The 21,691-nt window shown below is 37.5% G+C and overlaps 1 protein-coding gene across 1 annotated transcript in view; it reads left to right on the plus strand.

Annotated features, from left to right (window-relative positions):
• Nucleotides 1–21,691, plus strand: part of znf407 (zinc finger protein 407) — a 394,840-nt gene that overhangs the window by 18,022 nt on the left and 355,127 nt on the right. The window contains exon 2 of the mRNA XM_062980599.1: nt 7,901–12,707. Coding sequence (XP_062836669.1) covers nt 7,967–12,707 — 4,741 coding nt within the window. The 5' untranslated portion in view covers nt 7,901–7,966. The remainder of the gene's footprint in view (nt 1–7,900; nt 12,708–21,691) is intronic.

The following is a 21,691-nucleotide window of genomic DNA, read 5'->3' on the forward strand; positions in this document are numbered from 1 at the left end:
AGACATAGGCAGTTATTACTTCCAAATACCATATACTGTATATACTCATGTATAGGTTTAACAATTTTAGTCAAAAAATTGACCCCAAAACCAGGGTCAACTAATCCACTCTACGTAGCCTTTGAAGATGGCCCGGAAATTGCAAATGGTATAAAGATTGGCAACCAGACTTCTAACTGGAGCTAATTATAGGGAGCGCACAACACCCCTATTAAAGTGGCTCCACCGGTTTCCAGTCCCAACTCAAAGTTCAGATTATGACCAATAAAGCCCTAAACCATCTATCCTGCCTATCTTTGAGACAGTATCTCCCCCTATGAACTGGCGCGGGCTCTAAGATCTGTCAGGAAGGCCCTCCTCTTGCTTCCACCACCGTCACAAGCGCGGTTGGTGGAGACAAGGGAAAGGGCCTTCTTGGTGGTGGCCTCCCGACTCTGGAACTTCCTCCCATAGGAACTTAGACAAGCCCCTACATTGTTCTCCTTTCGTAGAAACCTGAAAACTTGGATGTGTCCGCTTGCATTTGACAATGCCTACTCCCTAGTCAGTCCCTAGGCTCCATAATAATATGCTGGTCTCTTCATTTTATCCAGTTCTTGGCCCTATGATAGCTGCTGCACTACCCCATGCCCGGCCCTTTTATAGCCTGATCATGCCCATTGTACTACGACAGTTGGTTTTGTGGAGTATTGATTATGTGGCTGTTTTATATTCTTATGCTTTATTGTATATGTGCTTTTAACTGTATTTGTTCTATTTAGTTAAGTTTTATTTTAATTATATTTTTGCTTTGATTATTATTTGCATTTGTTAATTAATAGATTTTGAGACTATATGTCACCAATTAACTTTACATAGTGTTGTTACCAGGTTGTATCTCTCCTTTGTGTCAATAGAAGAGTATGTATGGCTATCTCACTTGAGTGTGTGAAAGGGCTACAGTTTGTCCTTTAACCTTACCTTCATGATGATGAATAAAAGGGCATGTAGTAGCAGTATACAAAATTGACAATTTTTTTATTTCTAACTTCACTTGTCGTCTTTCTTGTAATTTGATACGTTTGCACTGCTGTGTTTAATGATCCCTTTCCTGGCTATGATGAATTGAAATAGCTCATACCAAACCGACCTATTATTCTCCATTAGTTTTTCCTTACTGGTAAGTTAGATACACCCTGGCTTCTCTCAGTGAATTTTACCTTCTGGATAATGGAGGTAGCCTGTTTGTAGTTTAGGGATAATCTGCATGCTTCTGTGACTTAATTTTGAAACTTCTGTATAATAACTGTGCTTTTTCTCATTTGCTGCCTAGTTAGAATAAGGTGTAAGAAACATATGTTTCATTGTACTTTGTCCTCCACTCTGCATTGAATTAGTTCTAAAAATGGCAAGTAATCAAGTTTATCAGAACTGGCTCTATAATGGTGTCGTATGCACAGCTGGCTTCAACTGAATGCTTGCCTAGTACGATATTGTATGTTTCTATAGTGGTTAAACACATATGGTAGAGAAGACCACTAGGAGAACAAGAGGGTAAGAGGGTTTCCTGCCAATGGTTGGTGTACTGCCTTTATAGGTTCACTTCATTTAACCAGATGAACTATTTGATCAACTGTACCCTGTTAAGGGCTTGAGAGACCCATGGTGTTGCACTTCACTATGGAAAATCTCAAAATCCAAGATTGTTTTCTGTTTAGTTGTCTAGAGAAGGAGATATTCCTCTTTTGGGTAGATCTGAGGGTCAACCATCAGCTGTAAGAAAGGGCAAATACAGAGCAGTGTCAGATGTAGTGAGCTGCAGAAGCAGAAAAATAAATAAGATTGCTACATCTTCCAGGCTCCTGTATCTTCAGAACTTTTATGAAAGAAATCAGGATAGCATGTCTTCCCCTTATTGCTCCATCCTTATTCTGGGCCTGGTGTTGCTGATGCATTGTTGTCTAGCAGTTTGAAGGAAGTCCAAAAGTCATCTGAATTTAAATTCAGTGCTGGTTGTCCTCTGGGTCTGTGTAGGACAGTTTGCCCAGTGCACCTATAGAAAGCTGACCACTGAGAATTGAGAAAGGTAAGGCAGTTATAAGTAATGGTCAGTGGCTTTAAGATACAATCTCTTGTCATAGATGCTCAATAGGTGACTGCAAGCTGTTGTAGACATGCTCCCATGTAGCTGCTCTCTCATTTACTCCTCTGTTGGAAAACAGTCTGTAGGAAAAGAGTGAGTTAATATTTATCCTTCCCTGTATGTATTTTTGTATGGTCAGAATGTATATAGGTCCTGCTTATTTGACTGAATGATGAACCTTTATGGCAAAAGTGTGTTTTGTTAGGGATAGCATTGCCTTGAAATGGCAAGTTGGAAGAGAACATCACTTCATTGGGCACCCTGAAACTGTTTTAAGATGGATGAGGTTCATCCTTGGTAGACAGAATATTAATTTTGCCTACTTACAGGTATTTATAGGGAGATGGCAAATTACTTTCCCCATCCATTTTCATTAAAGTTTCCTTGAATTTGGAGACTCTTGCAAACACAATGTGTACATAGAAGTTCCCTTCATGTGTTCATTGTAATTTATTCCTAAGCAAATGTGCATAGAATAAATTGAAGACAATTTTTGTTATTTCTAGCATGTCTTGAAGACAACTTCTATCTCAATATGCCTCGTCGCAACTATCGTAGTTGGAGGAAAGGAATAGTGTTGGGTTTGCTGTTGGACAGAGGGGGCAGTAGGGTGAATCTGTCTCTCCGCATGCCGCTCCCTCGCAGAGACACTTTTCCCATCACACTTGGGAAGTGTTACCCTTAGGACGAGGACACATGCTGACTCTATTGGAGCCAGTGCAACACGGGCAGGCTCCTATGTTGGGAGAGAAGCATCCAAGGACATTTCCAACCTGGTTGTGAGCTGGGCCTCTGCCAGAAATCACCCAGCGTTATGTGATGGCTGGCATGGGGCTCTGTTCCCAAAACAGAGTCAAAGCATCCTAGGATGCTAAAATTGTCCCATCTGGTGAGGCCCTTACTTTGCTGTAAGCCATGCTTTCTAATAGTAATGGATTCTGTGTCTACGAACCAACCATTCATAGCTTGAAAATACTCAAAAACATAATAATTTCAAAACACAAATCTTAATGTTTCAACTTTGTGCAAGGAACATCATAGGAAACTGATTTTCTTCAGCTCCATCCAGGGAGAAGAAAACAGCATTATGTGCCATTGTACATAATGAGATTTGAGCATCCACAGAATTTGATATCAGTGGAGTGAACCAAATTTCAGTGAACATGCTGTATAACATTTGAGGCAGGAGATTCCTGTTGGATTTTCATGGAATCTTGAGGTAGGGGATATCATGTAGGGCTCTGAGAAAACAAATATTAGTATTATCTCTTGCCTATAGAGCTCATTATCAGTTATTGCACTTTACGGTATCACTGTTCCTTACCATTTATGGTTTTAGTGTTTACTGAGATTGCTCCTCTGTCCCTATTTTTGATCACCCTTATACCTCCTAGGAGCCCTATTCAGAGTTCTACATAATTTTACTCTCTGGATGTTTAGTTGTTATTATTGTCCTGGTTTTAATTCTGTTGATGTGTTTTATTGTTTTATGTAGCTATGATGTTTTTAATTGATTGTTCTGTGTTTTAACTTGTGTTGTTGAGTTTGTCCCCATGTGAGCCACCCCGAGTCCCTTCGGTAAGATGGAGGCGGGATACAAAAATAAAGTCATTATTTATTATTATTATTATTATAGTCTGAAAAGAACTATACTTTATTTCTGTAAAGCTTACATAACAAATCTTCCTCATTGTGTTCATGAAAGAAGGCCAGAGAGAGGGAGTCTTATAATCCAAGTAACTGGCTTCTTTCTATAATTGATATTTATATAATGCTACATGTGCTGTGATAATGGGAACACTGTACATTATGTGCAATGGGACCTAAATCCCTATTTAATAAGCAGGGACTAACAGTTTTCCCATGGATATGTTCTGATAAACCGCGGGTTAAACCCTGCTCTATGGGCATGGTTCAAAAAGTATATTCAACTTAATTTTAACCCTATTTGACCAAGTTCACATTAAATGTGGAAAGTAGGGAAAGGCAGAGAAGAAGAAATAGGAGACAATGGTTGGAATTCTATAGATGAACCAAAACCATATTATCAAATCTCCATTTCAGAATTGTAGGCTGCTGTGTGTTCTGCTAATTCTCAATTCTACTGTATTTTGAAGCCTGTTGTTAATAATAATCTTAACTGACTAATTTTAAAATGTTATTGATACAGAAGCAAGTTGCACTGAGCTTTCTAAGTCTGTTCATTCAACAAGGGTTATTTTGGTCTCATTACTTTTCCTTGAGATTTTCTGCAATGCTTCTTTGTCCTGTAATGAGATTGAGTTTAAAATAAAATGTTATAGGACAAGTATACCAACACTTGGAAAGGAGTGGAAATTTTACAGCTGAGTTATAAATCCCACAAACTGTGGTTTATAATGGGAAAGCTATAGGGGAGGATGGAGGGAGCGAAATAATACGTATGTAACCTTTCCCCCTCGTTTTAGTGAATAGACCATTTAAACTAAATTAAGTAAAGGATGTAAATTCTGTTTTTTCATGTTTTAATATTTCATGTCTGATTTTATAGATAAAAATTACATTTAACAATAAATATGAAGAAGAATTTATACAGCCTGTTCTGGGCTGATATGGAACAGCAAACCCCATTTCTCTTTAGCTGTAAAGAAAATTCATTATTATGTCTTTGGCTGTAAGAGATGGCTTCATTGTGATTAGTTACGCTGATAATAAAACAACCTTTATAGAAATGGCAAAAGATACACGAGATCTCATGTGCTGCTATTAATGGCAATGAATGTGTGCCTTTGCGACTTTTTCACAAATTCTTCTCTTCCTCCTTTCATTTGAGCTGTTTGAAGGCATGCAACCTACTCTCAAAATTGACAGCCTTGTATTAAATACATAACAGTTTACAAATATGTAGTTATGCTTCTGGAGAAGGCAGAATCAATACTAAATGGCCTGAGAAAGATATGATTCTAGTTTCCTTCACAATGGGATTTGCAAATTGGGAGCCAACTTTGGACTGCTTGGTGTACCATCTTATTCTAACATGAATTCTCTCTCTGCTTACCTTGTCCACCTTAACCCAGACCATAATTTCTGGCTGCATCCCTCTTTCAGTCTTCCAACCCTTGCTTGGCAGGAATGCTAGGAAAATGGAAAGAAACAGATATTCAGTTATTTTATATTAATGTGACAGATGTGGAGTGATGTCACTGTGCTAACCGCATTAGTGCCTGGCATGCATTTGAGACCTGAGCCCAGAGCCTCTCTGGCCTTTGGAGGTTGTGATGCAGCTCAAGAATCACTCAGGGCTCTTGGCTATGAAACAAAGCAGGTTTTTGAAGACGTTTTTAAAGGTGGCTTCTATCCTTTAACTTTAGGCCGGGATGATCATTCAAGAAAGGGAGCTGAAATGAGAGAAAATGCACTCTTTGGCATGAGGGATAAAAGTCAAAACAATTTAGGAAATTTACTTGGAACATTTCTTGTACCATTAAAGAAACATTTCAATTTTAGTCTCTGTGTGAATTGGCCACCAGGTGTCATCAGAAGGCTTTTATTCTGCTATCTCATACTTTTTGTGAGTTTCCCACTTCCAACTTTTACATAGATGCTCACAGTAAATCTATTGTGACTTATTACCTCTTTCTTTTGAGGATATTGTCACATTAAGCTTCTGTTGAATTAACTGGAAAGATTATGCCCTGAAAACCTTAGCAGTGGTTCTGAAGCAGCGGTCATGCTTCATGAGCAGTGGCTTATAAGATGGGGCTGGGATTTCAAATGCTTGTGTGAAGGAAGAATGCTCTGGTCATGCTTTAAACACAATCTAAAAGGAATGTTCAAGGATGTCTCCCTTGTTTTTTTCTGGGGGGGGGGGGGGTTCTATTAGGAGGAACCTGTTAGGAGGGCCAGTGGCAGATGTTAGGGGCCATAAGAAACCACCCTTCTCCAGCTCAATCCTGGAAGATAAAGACACCAATGGCAGCAGCAGATACTTTGCTTACTGAGGGCTGTCACTCTGCAGCCCTCTTCTGTTGAGCCAGTTCAGCAGTGGAGATGATGGGAAGGAGCATTCAGTAGAGCAAGGAAAACTTTAGCAAAGTGACTGCAACAACCACTGCCTCCTTCCCTATCTCCAGAAAGGAAAGAGATAAATGAGGGATATAGTTATTCCTTGGCTCCAGGAAGTTGATTCCAAAATCCCTAAATTAAGTACTATTATATACAATCCCTTAAAAAATGACGTCCCTTATATATGATGGCAAAATCAAGATTTGGTTTTTGGAACTGCTGGTTCTGACCTATGAAGCCTTATTTAGCTTGGGTCCAAATTTTCTGAAAAAACCTATCTCCCAATATGAGCATGCTTGAGTTTTAAGAATCTTAGGAGATGGAATCTTCTTGATGCCAAGAGAGATATGGCAGAGAGACTTCTTGATGGTTGCTGCTAGACCAGGCATGGGCCAACTTCAGCTCTCCAGGAGTTTTGGAATTCAACTCTTACAATAACTAACAGCCAGTAGGCTGGCTGGGATTTCTGGGAGTTGAAGTCAAAAATACTTGGAGGGCTGAAGTTTGCCCATGCATGTGCTAGATCAGTGATTCCTAACCTGTGGGTCCTGACTCCGCAAATGTTTTGGCCTTAAATTCCCAGAAATCCTAACAGCTGGTAAAATGGCTGGGATTTCTGGGAGTTGTAGGCCAAAACACCTGGGGACCCCCAAGTTGAGAACCACTGTGCTAGACTGTTCTGTTTCATTAGCAGAAGAACCCCTTTCTGTTTATTTAGACTCTAGAATATCTGATATGAAAGACATTTTAATTGGAGTGTGTTGTATTGTTATCATGTTAACAGCCTTTTCAAAATGTTTACTTGGTATTTGCAATGTATTACATAATGGTTTAATTGTATCTTCTTTTAATTTATATTGTTAGTAGCCTTGGGTCTCATATTAGCAGAAAGGTGGGATATGAAACAAACAAATAAATTCTGGAGAACTTCTGTTAGTTAAACCTCCATGGTGCAGAAGATCACCTTAACTAGAGTTTAGTATTGGCCAAATATTCTTGTTTTCATCATTTTAGTTCCATTGAATTTCATGTATTTTGTTTGTGGAAGTTAATTATTTAATTGGGAAATTTCCAATACAGAAAAGATTAATTTGCTTCTCCCTTTCCTAGTTGCACTTTTGACTGAATGTCATGCTGTCTTAGAGTACTATATCAGGGCTGTCAAATATAAAGGTTAAAGTTTTTAGTTCTAGATTTCCAAAATGAGCACATTATTTATATTGCCACAATGAAATACTGTAGCTGGATTTGTATCAGATTTGTTCCATTAACAGCTAATGTTTTTATTGAAATGAGCAAGCTCTGGAACCCAGAAATAGCATCATGTTCCAGAGTATGGAACTCAATACTGCAAGCATATTAAACCAACTATGTGTTTTGTTATTCAGAGAACTAAAAACGTTTGTGTCTATCATTTATTAGCATTCTTTTTTGACATGAGAGACCACTGTAAATGCCAGTGGGCCTGTTCTTTTGTAATAACTATGCTATTTTCTTCCAAAGATCCATATAATTTTTATTTGTATGACCTACCTCTTCATGTAGATATTATTGCTTTGGGCACTCTGTTTAAAAATGTTCACCAGAATCATTATATAAGCACATCCCCTTTGACTTTGTAAACAATAGGTTATATTCAACAACTTACGAGTTTCATTAGAATAAAACTATGTTTGTTTTTATGTATTCAAGACACTAATAACCTTACATTCTTTCTTTCCTTTTTCTTTTCAGAAAGCCCTAGAGCAAATGAACTAATTCATTTTATTGCAACTCTGCTCTACACTATCTTCATTAAGGATGGATGCAGAAAAAAGTCAGAAAATTTATGAAGGTGATGAGAATGTACAAAATAAATTGGCACAAGAAGTTGTTGAAGACAAATTAGCCGAAAAAGCTGGCAGATCACCTTTCTCTACCTCACAAATAAACACATTTTCAACTGGAGAACAGGAAAATCAAGAACAAAAGGATGTTCAGAAAGGCATGGCCAAACGGATGTTACTAAAATCAGCACATCAAGAAGACTTCAGTGAAACAAATATCCTTGAAAATCAGCTTCTTTGCAAAAGAATAAAGTTGATTGATGAACAACATGCCAATGAAGGCAGATCATCGAATGGCAAAATAGGTGAAGATTACCTTGCTGGAACAAGTAATACAGTAGATGAAACTGTAGAAAATGTAGTTACAGATGCCTCCCCTGATAGTGATGTCTTTATTTCAAATGCTTTTTGCACACAGCATGATCTCACACCTGAAGGTGATGATTTTGTACAAGAAATACATGTTAAAAATGAACATTCACAAAAAGTTCCCATACTGCTTCCAGAACATACACCAGGTTTTCCAAACAATGAAACCACTATTGGCTGTATCACTAGCCACACTAAAAATGATTTGGAATGCAAAACCTGTGAAGACACTTTTGCAGCTCCACCTGATTTACAAAAACACATTGAAGAAAGCCACTCTCAACAAACCCACAGTATGAACCCACATTGTATTTCTCAATCGAAGCATACTTCAACTTTTCAAATGCGTGTCAAGCAGATGTCAGGCAAAGTTAGATATTTTTGCGATCTTTGTGGTTTTCAGTCTTTCGAGGAAGAACTCCTGAGGACTCATTTTCTTGGCAAGACTCATCTACGTCGGCAAAACCTTGCTGCCCGTGGAGGATTTGTAAAGATCTTAACAAAAAAAGCATTTCATAAAAAACAGCATTATCCAGTCAAAGAGAAGAATGTGAGAACAATAGTTGCACTTAACAAACCAAAGATATGGAGTGCTGTTTCAAATCAATTAAGAACATCAAACAGTAAGACGAAGAATGTAAAAGCAAGCTGCAAACTTTTTGTTGAAATGGTCCCATCTAAAAATAATTTCCCAGAAATTGCAGAGAGTATTACCAATGAGGAAACATTTATGTGCAATGTGGATCAAAATAGTGATGCCCAGGCTGAAAAGCCTGATACTTCAGGGTCCTCAGACTGCAATCCACATATATCAGAACCTTCTGAAGGTGGCCAGGAGAGATTTAGTAATTTAAACCCCATAGGGATATTTGTTGGGCTCCACCATAAAAAGCCAATTTTATCACGAAGAGAAACTTTCAAAAAAAGTGGTTCTTTCAGATTAAACCAGCAGATAAAAAGACGATACCATCTTTTGGGCATGAGTAGAAGGAGCAAGCCTGACTCTAGTTTGAAGCACAGTATTAGGGGAGAGATCAGTCACAGTGATTCATCACAGGTCAAAGATTTACAAATCAAAAGTGATGATAACCCTTTGTGCAAAGCTGCCTCTGAAATGCAAGCTGTTGATCCAGATGGAACAAATCCAGGTTCTTCTGTCATTCTGGAACTTGAGAATTTTCCAAAAAAAGTTGTTAATATGCAAAAGAGTTTAAATCCTTGTACTCCCTGTTTATTTACTTTGCAAAAGTCAGAAGGTTTGGAATTGGATGTTGATAGGATTAATTCTGAAGAAGCTAAATTTCATTGTCAATCATGTGGTTATTTTTGTGCAACCAGGGAAGGTATAGAATTGCATTGTCAAAATAATAGAAACAATATGAGTAATTGTCCTCACTGTTCATCTTTTGCCCCAAATGATATCAGCCTTGGAAGGCACCTGCGTGATAAACATGGTGTATCTCACTATTGTGTTACTTGCCATATGTATTTTCTAAGTGAAGAAGAAATGACAGTGCATAATGCAACTGAGCAACATATGAGTTCATTAGCTCAGGAAACTACTGCTCAGCAACTTGAAAGTGATTTGATTCAGCAAACTTCACCTACTACAGTAGAATCAAATAGTCTTCCAATGGTTGAAGAAGTGAAAATACAACAAGAAATGCCCAAGCCCTCTATAGTACACCCTGGTCATGAGTTGCAGGAGTCTGTTTTAAGCAAAAGCCAATTTCAATGTAAAAAATGTTTTTATAAAACAAGATCTCCCTCTGTTTTTACAAGACACATAAAACTTCGACATGCACAGGAGTATCATTTCCTTTGTAAAGCATGCAACCTTTACTCTTTAAGCAAAGAAGGAATGGAAAAACACATCAAGAGAAGTAAACACCTTGAAAATGCAAGAAAAAATAATATTGGTTTACGGTTTGAAGAATGTATTGAAAGAGTATGTGTAGGAATAAGTGAGAGTAAAAAGGTAACTGATGCTTCCTTTTATGGGACCATAAAAGCACCACCAGAAATTGAAGGCCTACCCTACTGTTCCCTGGAGAATGCATCAATCAACAAGGAGCTGTTTTCATCAGGTGAAACAACTAAAGATAGCAAGTTGATTCTGGGTACTGTACAAAAAAGAGGTAGACCTAAAGGAACAATTTCTCGGACATGTCCTCATTGTGGTTTGCTGGCTTCCAGTGTTACCAACTTGACTGTTCATATTCGCCGAAAGCATAGCCACCAGTACAGTTATTTATGTAAAGTATGCAATTATTACACCGTAACTAAAGGTGACATGGAACGCCATTGTGCTACAAAGAAGCATAAAAGCCGCTTGGAAGCTGGTGGGGTTGAAAATGTAGAAATCATTGTTTGCCCAGAAGGAGGTAATAATGAAAATAGTAGTAAGAAGATAAATAGCCCAATAGGAGCCTTGAATGAATCTGTTGACCATAGCAATAAGTCTTCACATTCAGAAAGTGTTGTTTTGGAAAGGCAGGGTAGTACTATCCCAATACAAGTAGAAAATGTGATTCAGATTCCCGAATTGGATATCAATAGGAGCTCTTCAGAAAAAAAACAGTATATAATTGCCAAACCAGACAATATTAGTCAACATACAGATTTCTTGGTTCAAACAGGACTTGCTAGTGCAAATGATAACAAGTGTGCTCATTGCGAATTTGTTGCACATTCTTTTTCTTCTCTGGATATGCATATAAAGCGCAAACATACAAAAGAATTTGAATACTATTGCATGGCTTGTGACTATTACGCAGTTACCCGTCGAGAGATGATTAGACATGCAGCAACAGAAAAGCATAAAATCAAAAGACAATCTTACATGTGCACTTCTGGAGAGGAGACAGATGCGCTTGAAATTGCCAAAGAAGTGGCTATTGGGTCTGAGGAAGAACAACAACCCACAGAAGAATTTCAGATTATAGCAAGTGAAACAAAACACAAAAATAACATGGAGAAAAGTCTGAAAAAGCAGAATACTCAGAAAGTAAAGGAGTTCCCTAATTACTTGGCTGCAGAAGGTTATGTCACTTCAAAAATGCATAGACAAGGTTATGTTTTTGATGCTGAAGATGTTGAGATTGAAAATAGAACTGACCAAAATATAGTAAATGCAGTTAGTGAAGAAAATGTACAAAAAGATGTAAGACTTGGTGAGATCATTACGCTTAAGGAAACAATCGATTGTGCTCTGCGTGATCATATAGATGATCAAGACACTGAAAAATCTGAGCTTCCTTTTACAATGGAAAGTGGGAATGGAAATATAACCTTCATTGAAGGATCTCCTACCTTGAGTGTGGTGGAAAATAAAGAGAAGTTGGGAGAAGACATTGATAAAGCATATAAAAATACTGAGATACCTGATGAGGAAGTAAAAATAGCAGAAACACAGTTGTCAGTACTTTCAGAAACATGTAGCATACTGCAACAGCAAACTGTTGTTGAAAATATTGAAAAAAACTTTCAAAATATGCATAATTTACAGGAACAAAAAAGCATCCCACAGAGTTCTGCTACAGCGGAGGAGGATACCCTGATGGATTCACAACATGAAGCAGAAATATCTTTAAATAACATTTGGGGTGCAGATGGCTCAGCAATTGAAAGCGTGCAGGAAAGTAATGAGACTTTGGACGCTTTTACCAGTTCTGCTGATAAGTTGAAAGAGGGGTTGGTAGTGCAAAATTGTGGTTCATTTGACTCATCTATAGTAAAACTGAAAAGCCATCAAGATGGTTGTGAGCCAAATGCTATTACTGATGTACAGAATCTAAGTGGACTGAACGTTTATGAGAAAGCTTTGAGAATGGATGCCCCACAAGGTAGTGCAAAAAGGAAGAAATGTGAAGGGCTTCCCCCTGGTGAATCTACACGCATTCGCTGTGATGACTGCGGATTTCTAGCTGATGGTTTAAGTGGACTAAACGTTCACATAGCTATGAAACACCCTTCAAAAGAGAAACATTTCCACTGTTTACTGTGTGGGAAGTCATTTTACACAGAAAGTAGTCTTCACCAGCACCTGGCTAGTGCTGGCCATATGAGAAATGAGCAAGCAAGTGTGGAAGAGCTGCCAGAAGGGGGTGCCACATTTAAGTGTGTGAAATGCACAGAGCCTTTTGATTCTGAACAAAATTTATTTCTTCATATTAAAGAACAACATGAAGAAATGCTCCGGGAAGTCAACAAATACATTGTTGAAGATACTGAACAGATCAACCGAGAGAGAGAAGAAAACAAGGGCAATATTTGCAAATATTGTGGGAAGATGTGCAGAAGTAGTAATTCCATGGCCTTCCTATCTCATATTCGTACTCATACAGGTATGTTATAGCAAATGGTATAGTCAGTGCTTTGTCCATAAAAAAACAGATATAAGGTTTTGCTATTGCTTCTCTTTCCCTTCCAAATGTTATTTTTAAAAATATAAATTCATCCTTATAATATCTGAAACCTACATTTAGTTCAGTGTTCAGTAATTAATACCTGAATTGTAACCGTAATTTAGTAACCAAAGAGCAGGGAAAAGATTTTTTGAAAAGTTATATTCCACAGACCCCATCTATATGTGATTAACTATATTACTGACCATTATGTGAATCATTTTTGGATTTGGAGAACTTTCACCTTGCAGTGACTTTTTCCTTTCTTGCCACATACAGAGCTGCTTGCTACCCCCCCCCCCCCCCCAAATTGCCTCCATCTGGGATTTTCCCACTTTTTTAACAGAACTGTTTTTTCTTCCTTTCCACTAAACATTTGCATTATGATAGCACAACTCATGAGAAAAGGACTGTTAAAGATTGGCAAATTAGAGATTGGCAAAATCAGGTCTCTAAGAGTATCTCTTGTAGTACCAGGGGAGAAATAATGAAATATTGTAACCAAAACTGTTCTAGACTTTTTACTTAATGTAGATATTTTTGTATGTGATTGTTTGTTGAAGTTAGCTAGGATCCAGGAATATCAAGTATCTAAAACCTCCCCAAATCAGGTTCCATTCCAATGGATTGAGGGAAATATTTGTCCATGAGAGATGTGGCTCTGGTCCTTTTTCCTTGTTCAGAATCTATGTATCATATCAATATTGAAATGCACTCCAGACATCCTTAAAACAGAGTCTGCCTTACAAACATTATCAAATTAACCTAGGCATCCTCTTCAGCTTCTTATAGATTGTTAATATGACCAAAGATAGATATACATTCACTCCCAAATCTTTAGCATTCAGGCTTTCTGCATTAAAAAAAAAAGGGGGGGGGGAGAGGAGAAAATGACCTGGAGACTTTTACAATATAATGCTAGAAGATTCAAGATCAATAAAGCAGGTTCTCTTGTACATACACCATCTTTCTCTATTTTGCATTTGTCAGAGCTTCGGCAAGTTACTTATTTGGACTATGACTCTCATAATATCCTAACCAGTGTAGCTGCTGACCATACTGATGGGAAGTTGGGAGGTGGACTCCAATTTTTTTTTCTCAAGATGTGACATTTGTGTTAGCAACCAAAATCAAACAATGTGGTGTGCTTCTTTTCAGTATTCCAGCAAACCATTCTTTTAACTATGGAGCATAATATGAACTGTTCCCCACTTCTACCCCACCTTCCTTAAGCATATCGTACTATGGCAAATATTGTGGCTTCCCCAAATAACTTTAAAAGCTAATAATAAAATAATCTTTCTTTTGTTTACCATGTCCTGTTTTGGCTACAATATTCTGTCAGCATGTATACGATACATTTGGAATTGAGTAATAATTCAACTCTGAAGTGTGAAATCTGATGACATTTGATTAATATTACATCTGCTAGCCCAGTGACCTGTCCAGATTCTTGATAGTCTGGTACAGATTGAGCATTACTTATCTGGAATTTTAAAATCCAGAATATTCTAAAATTGTCCAAATGGGTGGCTGGGAAAGTGACACCTTTGCTTTCTGACAGTTCATCGAACAAGCACAAAATTATTTAAAATATTGTATGAAACTACCTCCAGGGTATGTGTATAAGGTATAAATGAAACATGCTTAGACTGGTCCCACCTCCAGGATATCTCATTGTGTTATTGACATTAATTAATTGTGTCATTGAAACATCAATAACTTTCATATTCAGACCTGGGGACCATCTCCAAGATATCCCACATGTATTCCAAAATATCCAAAATATTGCTGATCCCAAGCATTTCAGATAAGAAATGCTTAACATGTACCATATATCACAAATCTGACAGAATGCTAAGGTCTTCATTAGGTTATCTTTTCTGAACTGAAGGATCAACATTCACGTTTAATGGCTGAATGGCGAATATTTGATACAAAGAATGCTGATTTTAGAAAACAACTACACTTGAATATCATTCAACTTGTAACCGATTATTTTACGTGGCAACGGTAGAAACAACACTGTACCTGAAGAGGTTGGGCATGGTGATTTAGACCTTGCTGTGCCACATTTTCCATTCTCTTTTTATGTTTTATATTAAGTGGAAAAATTTAAAACAACACTTTTGTCGAAAATGCGTAAGCTGCAGTTCTAAATTTATGTAAAAATTCACTGCTATGTTTCTATAAACCTGCCATACATTCTTTATTTTAAATAGACAGCTTTTCTAAATCACTGAGCTCTGCTTAGACAAGTGGTGTCTCTCTGGTTGAATTTATGAGTGGATTTGAATAATAAATTCACATTTCAATGAACATATTTTCATTAAAACTGTAAGGTTTATTTTACTGTACTTTTAAATAATGGCTTATTATAGAAGTTATGGTTTAAATTCATGCAGTAGTTGAAACTTAGTGCATAGTTACTAGAAAGGAAAGGAAGAGGTAAGAGATGCAAAATGTTATGAACATATTCTTGGTGTAAACTTGAAATAGTTTTTTGCTTCCTTAGAATAAGGCAAAGCATAGACCAAGCAATGTGCTTAGGAGTCAGTTGGGGAGAAGTGTCATTGCTGTTAAGCATGTTCCGGTGTCTTACCATAACAAAAGAATTAATTCTTATGAACCTTTGAAATCCCAAACTTCGATATTCCATTGCATAACAGCATGTCCATATTATATTTATGCATAATGTTTTAGCACATATTTTGATTTGAGATCTGGTAAGGAGGATCTAGGAGGCACAGACATGCTCACATGGTCTGAACAGCGTTTATAAACCCTTAATATGCCCTCTTAAGGCAGATAAAATGGAATAAAACTACAGGGAAGATGCTAATGGAGCTCTCTTTAGAATTCTTTATGCAACTGTCTGGTCAAGACATGTTGCTTATAATTGATGTGTCCATTACTTGAATTCTCTTGTAATTATAGTCAATAAGTCTTGTAAATGTGTTAAAGCTCACTAAAAGCATACAAATTCAAGAACAGAGTAAGGCTAATAATTTAAAATAATCAATGTAGGCATTTCAGCACTTAATTTCCCTTGTGTGTTGATAGCTGATCATTCTTAATCCATTAAGATTTATTTAGTCGTTTACAATGCAAAATAGGTTTGCACTGGTCACTTGTGCCATTTGAAAATGTCCACCAGGTTAAGTGCAGAATGTAGTCCATTAGTCTTTCTTGACTATATGTATTAATTGCATTTAAAATCAAGTTAATGTGGATGTGGAAGTGAGGTAACTATCAATATATGACAAAGCAACCCTACTTACATAAGTTACATCATTGATTGTAACATTTAGTAAAAGTTAGCACACTTTTCAACATCTTGGATGTGTCTTATCACCAAACATATTTTCATTCTGCTTTACATTAAATGTGAATGCACCATCAAAGTACCTTTGGTGGCATGGGGCAGGGTGAAAACATGCATCTGCCATTTCATTCTGCAAGTCATCTTTTTGGGAAGAGTTGTGGAAGAGGTTTTAATCTATTCTTTGCTGCTGCACCTTAAAACTAATTGCTTTTCTGATGATTTTGCTTATGCACATAAAACAGTAAGACTGATTTTTTGTGTTAATAGTTAACTGGAAGAGGTTTGTACTCTTCCGATTCCTTAGTTTCTTTTCTTCATTTTTTAAATGTACTGAATGTTTTATGTAATGTGTTTTCCTAACCTCTTCACAACAAAACTAGTTCTAGAATAAAATGATTTTGGTTACCAAGACTGAGACTCCAAAGAGCCCCAAGTATAGAGAAAACCAGTATGAATAATTACCAATTTCTTCTGCATGAATATTCCAAATGTTGATATATTGGCATGATATTGAATTATGTTCATAGATTTACAGTGCAATTACACATATATTTCCTCATAAGTAAGTTCCACTGAGCCCAGTGGGATTTAACCTCAGGGCATAGGATTGCTGTCTTATTCTTTCACATATCTTTATATTTTCTCTTCCAAGTGGGCTCACTTCTGGTTATAGTGGATCGAGATTGCAGAAAATAAAAGTTTTCCTTGCACTCATTCCAGATTTCTCAAATAGTTTCAGAGAGGTCATCTCCCAGTTTGCATAGCAAGCAAGTCTATCACACATTGAGAAGTGAAAATGAGGTAGTATATATAAAAAAGGAAAATAAATATTAGAGATGGAAGGCTTTTCATCTCCCAATGTAAACAGGTCCTTTATGTTTAAATAACATTCAGAATGCTGAAAACATAGTCTCCTATTTTTGTACTGTGCTTACCTGTTAGTGAATTTTTCAGGAGCCACAAATGGGTTTAGGCAGTTCTGGGTAGAGATACTAGTCTGATGAAAATCTCTGCTTAAATATTTGTCTGCTTAATCTACAGTTTTTACATCCAAGTTGTTTTAAGGTAATCGACAAGACTATGTGGTGCCAGGAAATCCCTTGTGAAGAAGACATTTTCTGAATGATCAACAAAACCTACTCATTTCAATATCTTAAGCACATTTTGTAAAATGATAATTTTCCCCAGAACATGATTATATTTCAATGTTACCATACGGTAGGGACGTTTTGAGGGGAAAAAAAATCTTTCCAGAAAAGAGAAAGAAAATGTTGAGTTAAGAATCCAGGATGCCAAATTATAAGTGGCATTTGGATTTAAATGCTTATTTAAAAATTGATCATGTTCTATTGGCGGCTTAGAACTAGAGCTGTATAAGAAACAGTTTAGAATGAGGGGAAGAAATTGCTTATAGAGGCTTTCCCTACCTTTTATTTACTCTGTTTTGTAGTTTATAGAACAACCACTGAGTTGGAATTTGACTTTCAAATTTCAGTCTCCTTTTATATAGGAACTCTTGTGTTAAGCTCAGTGGATGGGAACTGATCTAGTACTGAAATTTCACTTGATGATAACATCTATATATCAGACTATATGGACAAGTCAATCGCCTGGTGGGTAGCATCCATGAAATTGGCCCACATAATTCTATTAATTAAACTATTCAAATGTCATGGGATCTTGCTAGAGGGAGATAGTTCCTGTGTTGCTAAGTTTATTTGAAAGGAGTCCACTTCAAAAAGAAATCCCTTTTGGCTTCTATTTCTTTTCTAAGCCAGTGCTGTCCAAATGTTTTTGACTCTAGTTCCCATGATTCTTTGTCTCTGGTTCTGTTATCTGGAACAGCTGGACTTGTTGTCTGAAAACTCATGAATATGCACTAGTTTGGGAAACAATTACATATTGTCTCTCATATACACACACACACACACACACACACACACACACACACACATATATATCAAAACAGAATATCTAGATTTATGTAAAATGTGAATACCCCCCTCTCTTTGGGAGTGGCAATGTGGTATAGTACTTTAAATGTTGGACTACAATTCTGGACACATAGGTTCAAATCCTTATTCAGCTATGGAAACTCACCAGTTGACTTTGGGCAAATTACATACTTCAGCTTCAGAGAAAAACAAATGCCTCCTCTGAACAAATCTTGCCAAGAAAACGCTGCAATAGGTTTGCCTTAGGATTGCCATAAGTCAGAAATGATTTGATGGCACACAATGATACAGTCTGAACTGGAGTGATAGCATCCAAGTTTTTTATTGTGAATATGTGTATTCATTGGACTTTTCATGCCCCTTTATGCTATGGATAAGGGTTGAGAAAAGTTTCTTATTTCACAGGAAAACCTTAAAACTAAGATGGGAGTTTCTATGAATTAATTGGCCACTCCTTCATCGTGTCACCATTGCAATTTAGTGCCTCAAGTCAGTTGCTTACATTTCTGATCCTAGAAGCTAAGTGAGTGTTTCCAAGAAGTGCAAATGTATTTATATAAATGAAAAAGAGAGTCTTGAAGTGAAATGGAAACAGGGTGTTTGCACACCTCTTTCTTAAAGCTTTGGATAACAAACTGAATATTAATCAGGAAAAAGTCAAAACTGGTCCTCATTTCCTTTAGAACAGTATGGAAGTGGAATTTAGTACTCTAGCCATGGTGGCGCAATGAGTTAAACTGCTAAGTTGCAGAACTTGCTGACCAGAAGGTTGGTGGTTCAAATTCACGGGATGGGGTGAGCTCCCTTTGTTAGCCCCAGCTTCTGCCAACCCAGTAGTTCGAAAACATGCAAATGTAGGTAAAACAATAGGTACTGCTTCGGCGGGAAGGTAACAGTGCTCCATGCAATCATGCCACTCACATGACCTTGGAGGTGTCTATGGACAACGCTGGCGCTTCGACTTAGAAATGGAGATGAGCACCACTCCCCAGAGTTGGACTCGAATAGACTTAATGTTAAGGGGAAACCTTTACATTTACCTATATCAATAAAGATGTTACAGTTTGTACCTGGTGGGATTCAGTTTTTTACTGGCTTTAAGCAGGGAATGCCATTGAGAGGAATGTTAAGCATAGATATGATTATACAATGTAGCAAGTATTAGTTATCTTGTTTGTGTTGTATAAGCCAAAGAGCCAAGTGATTATTGCAAGGGGCTTGTAGTGTAAATAAGATAATGAGAAATGAGTTTAAGAGCCTGCTAAAGAAGAGATTGCAGATGACTAGACATAGATGAGGGGTTGAGAAATGCTGAAAAGAAATACATTGTTTAGGATTTTTGAATGCATGTAATGGCAATGTTCATACAAGTGGTTTATATTATTTCAAAGTAGCTTGGTCCATGCGAGCAGTTCACTTTCTGCCTTAGCTCAAATCTGTGTCATACTTCCCCCTAGTTTCTAAAGTGACAAGCTGCTTATCAAGGTGAGCCTTTGCTAAAATAATTTTTGTTATATAGAGCATATTTTGGAAATGTTAAGATCCCAGTCAGCATATAAGAAATGAACGAACAATTTATTTGCTGCTGCATAAAAGCAAAGATACAGGTATTACTTCTTATGTCGTAAAAGTTTGTTGGAAGAGACCTCATGGGCCATCCAGACCAACCCCCTGCCAAGAAGCAGGAAATCACATTCAAAGCACCCCCGACAGATGGCCATCCAGCCTCTGTTTAAAAACCTCCAAAGAAGGAGCTTCCACCACAGTCCGGGGCAGAGACTTCCACTGCCGAACAGCTCTCACAGTGAGGAAGTTCTTCCTGATGTTCAAGTGGAATCTCCTTTCCTGTAGTTTGAAGCCATTGTTCTGCGTCCTAGTCTGCAGGGCCGCAGAAAACAAGCTTGCTCCCTCCTTCCTATGACTTCCCCTCACATATTTGTACATGGCTATCATGTCTCCTCTCAGCCTTCTCTTCTGCAGGCTAAACATACCTAGCTCTTTAAGCCACTCCTCATAGGGCTTGTTCACCAGACCTTTGATCATTTTAGTTGCCCTCCTCTGGACGCTTTCCAGTTTGTCAACATCTCCGTTCAACTGCAGTGCCCAGAATTGGACACAGTATTCCAGGTGTGGTCTGACCAAGGCAGAATAGAGGGGTAGCATGACTTCCCTGGATCTAGATACTATGCCCCTATTGATACAGGCCAAAATCCCGTTGGCTTTCTTAGCAGCAGCATCACATTGTTGGCTCATGTTTAACTTGTTGTCCACAAGGACTCCAAGATCTTTTTCACATGTACTGCTGTCTAGCCAGGCGTCCCCCATTCTGTATCTTTGCATTCCATTTTTTCTGCCGAAGTGAAGTATCTTGCATTTGTCCCTGTTGAACTTCATTTTGTTAGTTTTGGCCCATCTCTCTAGTCTGTCAAGATCATTTTGAATTCTGCTCCTGTCTTCTGGAGTGTTGGCTATCCCTCCCAGTTTGGTGTCATCTGCAAACTTGATGATCGTGCCTTCTAACCCTTCATCTAAGTCATTAATAAAGATGTTAAACAGAACCGGGCCCAGGACGGAATCCTGCGGCACTCCACTCGTGACTTCTTTCCAAGATGAAGACGACGCATTGGTGAGCACCCTTTGGGTTCGTTCGCTTAGCCAATTACAGATCCACCTTAATTAATAGGGACCATGGAGAAACGAGTTTACTGTGCAGCCTGTTGGTGAAAAAAGTAAAAGAATATTGGGCTGAATATGCACAATAGTTTAACTTTTATGGAAGTAAATAGAAATAGACAGTGGAAATACAAGTATGAGAGTGGAGACTACGATTTGAGAGGCCAGGTTTTGAATCCCTGCTTGGCCATGAAACCCACTGGGTGACCATGGATAAATCACACTCTCCCAGTTCTCAGAGGAAGGCAAAAGTAAACTCCACTCTGAATAAATCTTGCCAAAACTTAGTAATTGGTTTGCCTTAGAGTCACCATAAGTCGGAAACAATTTGAAGGCATACAAGAACAAATACAATGCCTTGCCATAGACGTTCATAGTCTTGGCGTTCTATATTGAATCATTAGTCTTTAAACTGGTGAATCAGAATGTCAACTTCAACACTTAATATTTAATGTGAAGGTAGATTGGCTTTACTCAAATTTATTTTATTTTCATAGGTCCCTTTATAGAATGCCATGTTGATATGGGATGCCACCAAATTAATGGTTAATTCAGTTTTATCAGGATAATTTAAATAAACTGGAATTTTCCAGTTTGATTGATAGAATGTGATTGCTGTTAGCTGCAGTCTCAACCTGCTTTTGACATTTAAGCATATAAAGCTGACTAGATATAACCATTCAGGTGCTAAATATATTTTACATCTACTTCTAACAGTTGAAATAGAAGTATTAAGAAATCTGGCTTCATTGTCATTGAACTGTGAAATATTCAACCTTGTCTGCCTGTGCTTAGTACTGTTGACTTTTTTATTTCGGTTGGAAGATTAAAATTAAATGCTTCATTTTTCGTCAGCTTTTGGGAATTAAATTGAAATTTAAGACTCTAAATTTTTTTTTTACTGAGATCCTCAATTTAAACAAAGTCTTCGTTGAAGAAGTTCTACGTTCAAGGGCACAGCAAAAAGGTTC

Source organism: Anolis carolinensis, chromosome 4 (assembly GCF_035594765.1).
Source record: "Anolis carolinensis isolate JA03-04 chromosome 4, rAnoCar3.1.pri, whole genome shotgun sequence".
Lineage (NCBI taxonomy): Eukaryota > Metazoa > Chordata > Lepidosauria > Squamata > Dactyloidae > Anolis > Anolis carolinensis.